General features: G+C 48.3%; 1 protein-coding gene across 3 annotated transcripts in view; it reads right to left on the bottom strand.

The window, feature by feature from the left end:
* Positions 1 to 432: 432 nt before the first annotated feature.
* LOC108232243 (teashirt homolog 1) overlaps positions 433 to 10,607 on the bottom strand; it is a 39,361-nt gene continuing 29,186 nt past the window's right edge. For all 3 annotated transcript variants that reach the window (XM_017409876.3, XM_017409874.3, XM_037980119.1), the window contains one exon: positions 433 to 5,569. In XM_017409876.3, the coding sequence (XP_017265365.1) occupies positions 2,016 to 5,569 (3,554 nt within the window). In that variant the 3' untranslated portion in view covers positions 433 to 2,015. The remainder of the gene's footprint in view (positions 5,570 to 10,607) is intronic.

Raw genomic sequence — 10,607 nt, 5'->3', positions numbered from 1 at the left:
CCGGTCACAAGCCTAGCATGGGTTTTCCTCGCAGCACAATAGAGACCCTCACAGGCTTATCACCCCCGTCATCTTTATCATCAGAATCACTGGCTGTGTGATGTGGCTCAGTCATCAGTTAGAAGTATGACACAAGTGACTTTTTTTTAAAATATTAAAAAAACAAGAACAACAAAGAAGAAATTTTAAAAAAAAAAGAGGCAAACCTGAAACCAGGCCACGTTCTCCCGACTCGCACCCTCTCTGCTCCGCCGAAAACGAGAAATAAGCATAAAATTGAAATCCCGTTCCACCGGGTTAGGATCGGTTTTAGGGGGGCGGGGGGCGCGAATGCTTTAATTCACGAATTCTGAGCCGAGCCGCTCAGACTCGTACACAATACGAGTTTGGTGCACCGCCATGACAAAAGAACACGCCAAAACCACAAGTGGATGACTGTTACCAACTGCTTTGGGGTTTATTTTACAATTGAGAAAAGAAATAAATTTAAAAATAAAATAACAAAATGAAAACAAACTAACTGGTGCTAAAAACTTTTTCTTTCTTTCTTTTTTTGTTTTTTTACAATATTGTCAACAAAACATTGAAATGTATAGTCATTGTGCATCGCTTATTTATTTTCCACACCATTTCATGCACCAAAATTGGATGCAAGTATAATTAAAATCATTTCTGTAAACCGAGCCAAAGAAGCTTAATTTGTATTTTCTTTAGAAAAAAAAAAAAAAAAAAAAAGGACATTTTTGTAGCTCTACAGCATATATCTATGTACACCATCTGTTTTTATTTTGATGTTTTAGTTTGTTCCGGTGGGGTTTTTTTTCGCGTTGTTTTTTTTTTAAATTTTTTAAATATTTTTTGTATATAAAATGACAATATAAAAGTTAGAGAATGCACACACCTTAAGATACAAAGAATGTCGGAGCCGTTTCCAATGGGAAGATATGTCTCATGGAGCACTGACTTTTCACTGGTGGTCATTTACATGGAACGGGCTGATCTCTTTACAGCTGAAGAAAGCCACACGGTTTTAGAAAGAGAACGTCGTAACAAACCATACAACTGGAAAATTGCTATAAAGTGGTACTTCACAGCAAGGAAACGTTTCGGGGGGTTGGGCTTTTTTTTCTTCCTTCTTCTCCTGCTTTTTTTCTTTTTTTTGGAGTAAACTTGCATACAAATGGCATTTCACTTTCATTGATTGACTGTAACCAAGAAGCAGCATTTCAGTTTTGTTTTTTTTTCCCCCTCCCTACGCTGACAGATTTATCATTGGGCCATTCGCCGTCAAAGACAAGAACAAAAAAACCCAAAACATTACGGTGACAGAAAACCAAGGAGAGGAGCGGGGTAGGTAGGTAGGTGTGGGTGGGAGGGGGGGTGGGATGATAATCCTTGATCTTTGTAAATCAGATTTTGACAAATGCGAGACGTTTCCAATCACGTTCTCCTCACAAATTTCCAAATTTCGCCGTCTAAGGTGCTACCGTACTTCAGTCTTTCAGGATACTCCTTTCACTCTTTTGGTGTACAATATTTAGTGTCCTTATATCAAGTATTATACAGTTCTCTCTCTCTCTCTCTCTCTCTATCTCTCTCTCTCTTCCACCGATTCCTTCCGCTAACCACTCTCGCCGTCGAAGCAGTAGTTGTATTTTTGCCATGAAAAGATTAAAATCTCGCGTTTAACCTTGCTTCACTAAAATACATGCACAGATCAGACAAATAGCATATAAATATTTTACAAAATAAGTGTAAAAAAAAAAGGCTTGGCAAAACAAAATGAAACAAAAGAAACAACTTTTTTTTTTAAAGAAATGGTCCAGTCAGGCAGTTGTCACAACTAAAAATAGTAAGACGGATTGTTTTTTTTTTTGTTTTTGTTTTTGTTTTCTTCTGGCGGCTCAGTTCGGCCCAGTGCAGTAACTGTGAACAATGTCGTTTTAGTGCAATGAAATTCTAGTCAGTTCCACAGCTGTCAGTCTTTCCCCTCAGCAGCTCACGGACTTGCTTGATTAAACTTTCTCCGTTTTGTCAAGCTTCTCCAGCTTCTCCAGAGCGGTGACAAACACCAGGTGGTCCTCCGGAGACTTGCCGTGGGTCTTGCTGAGGTGCAGTTTGACTGCGTGCTTGCTGACGAATGTCCGATTGCAAAGTCTGCACTGGTACACGGAGCCCGTGTCGTCCTCCGGCGTGGTCAAGGCTGACAGTGGGCTGCCGAATGTCATTTTGTCTGTGATCACCTTTGAGGCAGCCTGCTGCTCCCGTAGGTGCTCCGCTGACAGTTTGGACAGGTCCTTCAGGCTGAAGCCCAGGTGAGACTCCAGGTGGCTGATGTAGGAGGAGGGAGCCCTGAACTGAGAGGCACAGTCGCCGCACAGGAACACGGGCTGGCACGAGTCCATGTTCTTGAGGAACTTGGTGCCCCCAGTCCGTCTAAGCTGATACTTCACGTTCGCCAGCCAGTGGGATATGGTGGTCATGGAGAGGCCTGTGAATTTACAGATGTGGACCCTTTCCTGAGGGCCCAGGTCGGTCATTGCGTAGCGACCCTCCGAAGTCTCCCTCAGGCTGGAAGCGAACTGTGCCTGCAGGATGAGGAGGTGCTGCGGATTCCAGTTGGACTGCCTGCCTTTCCTCTTCTGCACCGGCGAGAGGTCCTCCAGGGCATCCTCAAATGTGCTGCCGTCAGCGTCGGACTTCTCCGAGATGGATGAGGGCGTTGAAGACTTGGGCGTCAGCCGTCCCGTGAGGTTCTTTACCATATCCGAAATGTCCATCAGAGCGTTCTCTCTTAGAGGCGAGGAGACAGACTCAGGAAGGGAAATAAGGGGTTTGTTGCCATTTACACTGTTGTTGGTCAAAAGCATGCTGCTGCCATTGTTGTTGTTGCTGTTGCTGTTATTAGCCGAGGACTTATTTTTACTCAGGTCTATGGGCTGGTCATTGTTTTCGTACAGCTGATAGTGGTTGCTGGGCTCAGCTGACTTGCCCTGAGGAGTTGGGGTGAAAGCTGGTTTATCAATCATGCTGTTGCTGATTTTGTAAAGCATAGACAGTGGATCTGCAGCCGGGCTCACCGGTTTAGAGGCCTTCCCCAGATGTGTGTTCATGATTGACTGGAGTGCGCTGAGAGGGTTGATGAAAGGACTCTCGGGTGAGTGATCAGTAATAATGCCAAGACTGTTGCCGTTCGTCACCGGAGACTGGCACGCCTCAGAGCCATTCTTTGAATGGTTATTGTGGCCATCCACGAGGCTCTCTTTGGGCTCCTTCTTACAGATAATCTCAGAGTCTATACTTCCTGGGCTGACACTTCTCATACCGGATGATTTACCTACAGAGAGGTCATTTGGGGATGGCAGCTGCTCTCTCAGTGCAGGAGACGGCGATTTTACCAATGACGGGGGCCGACATCGTTCCAGGCTCACCATCTTCTCCTCCTTTTCTTTCTTTACCGTGGCAGCTTTTCCTGTCACTTTCTCCACAAGCTCCTCCATGGCAGTGACATTACTTCTGAGGGGAGTCGGGGAGGAAGGACTCCGAGGGGAGTGGATGACCGAGTTAGGGTCACTTACAAGTCCTCGCAGTCCACTGTTAAACATCGGCTGCATCTGAACACTCTGGACCGTCGGGGGCAGAACGGCAGCCGAACTCTTCATGGCACCCTGCAGCTGGTAGGCAGCATGAATGCTCGGGTAGCCGCCCCATGTGGGTGTGCCTGTCTGGGCCTTGCTGATGGCACTGGATACAGTGTTTTCCAGGGATTTAAGAATATCTAAACCCTCTTTAGGCGTCTCCTCCAGATCTTCTTCTCTAAGGTATTTATAGGACGTGGTATCAGTCTCTGATTTCTCACTCGAGTCGTCTTTCTCCTCCTTAATTTTTTTCTCCATTGGCTCGCACCCGTCAACCTTGTCATCCTCACACCCTTCCCTCTTTTCCTCGGAGCAAGAGGAGAGGGCCGGCGACACTGGCTGGGACTTAACACTACTAGGAACGGGGAGTCTGGTGGTGGTCGGTGGAAGAGGGATGGACTGAATCTTTTCCTCCACCACTGGGTCAAAGACCAGCTGCTTGCCTTTCTTCGACGCAGAGTTTGTAACCTTCAAAAAGTGACCTGTAACCATCATGTGGGCAGTCAGCTGCTGCAACGTGTCGTGTGAGCTCCCGCACTCCATGCACTTGAGGATCTGCGCTTTGCGAGCTTCGAACTGCCACGTGTAGCTGGCGCCGTTTTGGTAGCCGTAGCGGTTGTTCGGCGTCACATAGGGGTTGGCTGCAGCTTTTGCATCTTTGCCTAAATCCCCAAGGGACACACTACCACCGCCACTAGCAGCATGGATAGAGTCTGGGGAGCACGGGGAGACTATAGCATCTTGGATAGCACGTTTTTTAGCTGAAGTTGGCACCAGCTTAGTGGCCAAGGCTGGCACTGGTTCTTTGAGAGGCACTTTCTGGTAATGCTTGGTCTTGATCATGTGAACGCTGAGATCTTGTAGAGACTCAAAGGAGTGGCCACAGTACATGCACTTAAGCACTTTCTGGGCATCCTCTTTCCCTTCCATCTCCATCAAGGAACGCTTGCGTGGTTTGGACCAGCGCTTACCCTGATCCTCCTCTTTGTCCTTGTTGTCATCTCTATAGTGGCCCGTCTCGTTCATGTGGACTGTCAGACCCACCAGTGTGTCGTAGGCAGCACTGCAGTCTTTGCAGCGAAACTTGCTCGCCCCGGTAAAAACCGAGCCATAAAGCTTGTTGTTCTGCCTGTAGAGCTGCACTGTGCTAAAGAGGCTTGGCTCAGGTAAAAGGTGGTAGGGGGTTTGCTGAAGAGTTTTGGCGAGTGCTGCTTGGTGCCAGTCGTAGGCTACACCGCTCCCATTGCTGGCCCCGCCGCCGCTGCTCCCGCCGCTGCTCCCGCCGCTGCTCCCGCCGCTGCTAGTTGCGCTGTGGTTGCTAGCAGAGCTAGCTGTTGTGCCATTGGTGCTGGCACTCCCGCTGCCTGTATGGTTGACAGTGGTGGTGGAGCTTTTACCATTGTGGTGACTGCTGGCCACGTTGATCCCACTGCTCTTGTTTGTGGTCGTAGTTGAGGAGGCAGAGGCAGCAGAAACCGGCTCTGGAGACGGGAGCGTTGCATTGACACTGCCAGCTGCAGCAGGCTTCGATTTCATGATGTCCATTGTAATGCTAGACCAAGAGGCATCCGAGATGAGATTTGCATAGACGGCTTTCATCTTTGCCAGGCTGTCCTGGAAAGACAGGCCGTTGTTGGGACGAAAAGGCAGGGCAAGACCTTCCCGCTCCTGACCGTCCCTGGAGGAGGTGCTCTTGAAGTCTGCAAGTCGGTCACTGGAATCACTGAGTGGAGAGCCATATCCGGCATCAGGGTTAGTACCATTGCTGAGCGGAGAGTCTCTGTAGCTCGGTGGCTGGCCTCCATCCACATCCTCCTCTTCCTCATTGCACAGGAACTCGGTGTCCTGGCCGTCTAATGAGAGGCCGTCATCCTGCAGGTGCTCCTCCTCATCGTGAGAGCCTGTCTTAAGCTCATCCTCAGGCATGTATGCTGGAGTACAGAGAAAGAGAGAGAGAGAGAGAGAGAAAGAAAAAAAAAAGAGGTCAGCTCAGTCAAATTAAAAATTTACGGCACACTAACAGGACCACCGACAAAATAACATGGAATGAATACTCAATGGAGGGAAATGTAGGCTTTTATTCTCATCCAATATGTGTGTCTATGTGTCTGTACGCAGGCATGCATGAGGAGGTTTTTTTTTGTTGTTGTTGTTTTTGTTTTTAAACACACATGTGCCTCTGAAAGGCAGTGGCGAAAAAAAAAGCCTCCAAGGAAAAAATAAATCACTGAGCTCCTGACAGTTGTCCTTTTCCTTCCTAACTATCTATTTTTCCACACATGTCTCATGTTCCCCAGGAAACAACTGGCTCTTTGGCCTTGTTATCCTGCCGCATGCTAGCATGTTCAGTCTCTCCTTCTTTTTCTCCTCTCCCCGAGCTTTACCACTTCTCCTTCTTTAAGCCCGTAAAGTTTCAGGTTATGCAACTGATTGGGGATGGGGGGGGAGGGAGAAAAGAAAACGATATCAGTGCCTTTCCAAACCCACTCTGATGAGCTGAATGTCATTTCTGTTTGAGCTAATAAGCAGGAACTGGCAAAACAATAAAAGTTGGAGTATCCGTGGAAGGACAGAGCTCGGGGCAAACAGCTTTATGCATTTGTGTCACCGCTGTTATGAGAATCACAATAACACAAACAATGCTAACAGAAAGGTGGGAAGCCTCCAATTGCTCAAAGATTGATGTTTCATTAAAAAAAGGGAACAAATTAGGACATTTAGAAAGGAAAACGAGAAACAAGCATACACGTATCGGTGTGCTCGTGCTAACTAGTGAAGACACTGCAAGCACCAGTTAGCAAGGGAGTAAGGAAGGGATAACAGCTGAATGAAAAGAAGACGTGGTGAAGAAGAGTAAAAAAAAAAAAAAAAAGTGAGAGGGAGGTGTTGATGGTGGAGAGAAAAAGCGAGAGAGGAAAGTAAGAGAGTGAAGCAGGGAGACAGGAAAGACAGCCCCCTGGTTTCTTCCTTTATCTCCTTCCTGCATGGTGAGATGTGTGTCCTAGATGCCAGTATCAGTCTCTTCTGATGAAACAGATGTGCTGTCAACTTCAAACGGCACGCTAACCTGTCACATCATAATCTAAGTGGACATAATACCTGATATATATACACTGGCACCATTTACTGCTGCCTGAGAGGAGCTGGGTGGAGGAGGTGGGGGAAGGTGAGCAGCTGCACTATCAACTGTGACTGCATCACAGTGTGCATATGTGTGCCTCTTTAAGTTTGCCTCCCGCGCCTATATGGCTTCGGAAAGCTCGGAGGTATTTGCTCTCACGGCGCAGACCTTGAAGCCGCCAGCCGTGACGTTGGCCTACGAGTTTGTTGTGCACTGCCGGTACGTCCCTTCCCAAATGAGCAGCGCACCCCCCCCGAACGCGTGACAAGATTTCTGCGGAAATGAGAGCACTACAGGAGAACCTGGCTGCGCTTCAATCCAGCTGACAGACGGAGACCGAGACAGTTTCTAAAACTCCTGAAAATCCCTAACACAGCAGATTAGCATTATGCACCGTTCTCCCTACAACACATCTGCAGAGCGTCTTCTGTTACAGAGCCTTGCCTCTCACTAACACGCTCGCTGAAGAGTGGGCTATCAATACGCATCAGCCATTTAATACGTACAAACCGTCCCACAGAATGGCTATTCTATTTCTTCACAAGCACAGGGGAAGAGTACAAACATACAGTAGGATTTACCTATGTGAGTAATTCATGTCAGCCGCAGCCAAAAGATAGCTAAACCCCAGTAGCTGGCAGTTGTATTAGCACATACTCACACACACACTCTCACACACACACACACACACGGAGAGAGCAGGTTGAGAAGCAGCAGATCAGAAATATCCCTGGGTGAGTGACAAAACACAACAAGACTGCAGCAGGGAGGGGCTTCGAACGATGAGCGGGTCGCCAGGGAACCCTTTGGCGATCCCTGTCAATCAATTCCCGTCCTGCCACGTTGTCATGGAAACAACAAAGAGGGAGATATCAAAAGCACACAGACAAAAGACTGGCAGACACAGACATCTGTAAAAATCACAGGCAGCTAGTGGACGGTTTTGCAAAGCACCAACACGTAATAGAAGTGATGAAACGCGGCCGGGGTGAGTCTGATCACTTCATCCGTTCAAAGGGACAGACCGGGACGCCAAAATGTGAGGCACCAGGGGGAGAAAACATCGGGCGCTGCACATCAGCTCAGTCACGGCGACTTGAAGATGCACGTTTCCGACTGGCGAGCAGATGAGGCTCCCCTCCTCTCGGCCCGGACGAGCATACGCCGAGGAGCACACCGGCAGGGGAGGGGAGGGAGCGGGCGGGCATGGGAAGGGGGGGAAGCTGGCGTGCCGTCTCCGGCGGTTTGGCTCGCGGAGCGGGTGATGCCTGTGAGCAGGGCCATCTGCACGGGCGCCAAAGCGCCTGTCACTTTTGCTCGGGGACGCGCCGCCATCAAGAAGACAGGCGGCGGCGTGGCCAGGATGGGACCGCGGTCTCACTGTCAGAAGCAGCAGCAATCACGAGCGCCACCAGCCACACCAGATCACCGCCGACACACACCGAGGAAACAAGAACTATCACCTCGGTGTCACTGATCTCCCCGGATCCGACATCTAAACCTCACGCTGGAGAAACCTGAATTAAAATAAGCACTAAAATGTGTTTGTAGTAGACTCTTGGACGACATGGAGAGCTCTCTGCGCGGTAATGCCGACACTCGACGGTACCATACTCCACGTTTTACCAAAGGGCTCAGTGTCTTTGGACTGCAGATACTTGTTTTAGTGCAGATGAGAGCTTTAAAAGAACTCAGAGATGCATTTTATCCGTCTCGTTTATTATTATTCTTATTTAAATCAGAGCGTTCCTGAAGCACTATCCAACTAATGTACCGTGAAGCACCCTTGATTCTGAGTTATGTCAAATATATAGACTACTGAAGTCTTTGTGTCGTTACTGATTCTACATTTGCAACTTGTGAGCAGGCACTGAGATAACAACTGAACGGGGTGAGGTTAGCCTCCTGTAGTACAGAGTCTGATCATGTGTTTCGCTCTCTTTCTGTCAAAGAATAAAAAAAACAAATAAATCAAATAAAGGGACAAGAATTCCTTGAAGGAATGCATACCTTCGCACTACATTTAATGCCACGGTTTTAGACTAAGATCAACTTAAGCTGAGAAATAAGAGAGTTTTAGTCATTCTGATCGAATATAATATAAAATAATGAACTTTATGTGTTAGTGTCTGGAGTATGTGTTGGAATGACTCTCAGCAACTACCACACCAAATTTTAGTTTAATATCTGTAGCCACTTTTCTATCTTCTGAGGTCAGCTGGTCTTGGCGACCATCTTAAATTGGCCTGACTTCAAAAGGTAATCAGTGATAAACACACATTCAATAATCCTTTTTCTGAACGTTTCATTACAATCTGTTCAGCGTTTCATGACATATTTTGCTAACAGACGGACAGAACCGATGGCAAAATTTTAAACAAAAGGTTATGATGCGTTAGAGCTCAGAGCGTGAGTTGGGAATGACTCTCAGCCAGGACCACGCCGCATTTTAGCTCAATATCTGTACATTTGAATTGTAGCCATTTTGTGCTTTAGGAAGCCATCTTGAACCAGGTTGACATCAAAAGGTAATCAGCTGTAGGTGTACGTGCAAAGATTGCTTTCTGAGTTTCATTCGAATCCGTTCGCTGGTTCATCAGATATTTTGCTAACACAACAAAACGCGCGTGCGCGCCAGAAATAAACGCTTCGGTAATCTGCCTCAAAGCAACGCCGAGCCTCAAAATGAGGACGGTGTGACGGAGTCCGGCTCCTTTCTGAAACCCCCCCACCCACCCACCCCTCATACGCAACCAGAGCGGACGTTTGTAAATCCACCAAATGAAACCCGACCAGCCTGACACGTCAGCGTTTCTGGCAACGAGCAAAGCTGAAACATATCACTTCTTTTCAAAACTTTTGCTATCTCCCCCACCCTTTTCCATTTTTTTCTTCTTCCGTGCTTTCTCCCTTCTCTTTGCCGAGAGTCTGCTGGTTGTTAAATCAATATAACTCTCTGTCAGGCCCGAGGAGCTTCACCATTTGGCCGCTGTCAAAGCCAAACAAACCAGATAAGAAAGGCAGGAAGGCGATGAGACGAGAGAGAGGGAGAGAGGGAGGGGAAAAAGATGGGAATGAATCCGTTCAGCTTCCCCCCCCCTCACCACCACCTCCACCAGCGGCCCCCCGTTTCCCCGACACCCCTCCTTCTATTTATTTACACACATTTCTTTATTTATTTGATGTGGGTTTGGGAAGAGGGGGCAATCACTGCAGTCATTTGCGGCACTAATGTCCAATCACGCACCCCTTCACTCATGTGATTTAGGCAGTGCAGGAGTGGGTCCGCGGCTGAGGACAGTGGGGCGGGGAGGGGGTGGGTGGGCAGGGGCCGTTTAGGCTGGCCCCTAATAGGAAACTTGGCAGTCTTATTCCTTCCCCAGATTCTGTTTGTCACCCCGCTCTCCATTACGTGCTTCTCAACCCTGATGGCTTTGGACAGGAGCTGATCAAAAAGCCATCGCTTGACCTACACGCCGTGGCAGAACGAGCCTCGCGCCCCGCACAGGCAGAGGGGTGAGATGAGACGGAGGAGGAGGAGGTGTGTGTGTGGTGGTGGGGTGTATGCATGTCAGCGCGTGGCGCAGAGAGCAGGAGAGTGTGTGTGTGTGTGTGTGGGGTAGTGGGGTGGGGAGGTGATAGCTCTCGGGCTGGGACAAGAGGGCTGTAAATAAAATGACATTATTATTTCCTCTGTCCCGTCATGTAGAAAAGCCAATTATGGTAATGCTGCTGCCGGCGTGTCAGAGGGAATGCTGGGATGTGCTTCCCCGTGAAGCGGCTAACATGAGAGCAATGCCCTGATCAGGAAACACAGGCCTCGGTTTGACAAGAGAGTGAACAGATAG

Source organism: Kryptolebias marmoratus, linkage group LG16, assembly GCF_001649575.2.
Source record: "Kryptolebias marmoratus isolate JLee-2015 linkage group LG16, ASM164957v2, whole genome shotgun sequence".
In the NCBI taxonomy this organism is placed as follows: Eukaryota; Metazoa; Chordata; class Actinopteri; order Cyprinodontiformes; family Rivulidae; genus Kryptolebias; species Kryptolebias marmoratus.
The sequence above is the reverse complement of the archived record's forward strand: the minus strand, read 5'-3'. Positions and strand labels throughout refer to the sequence as shown.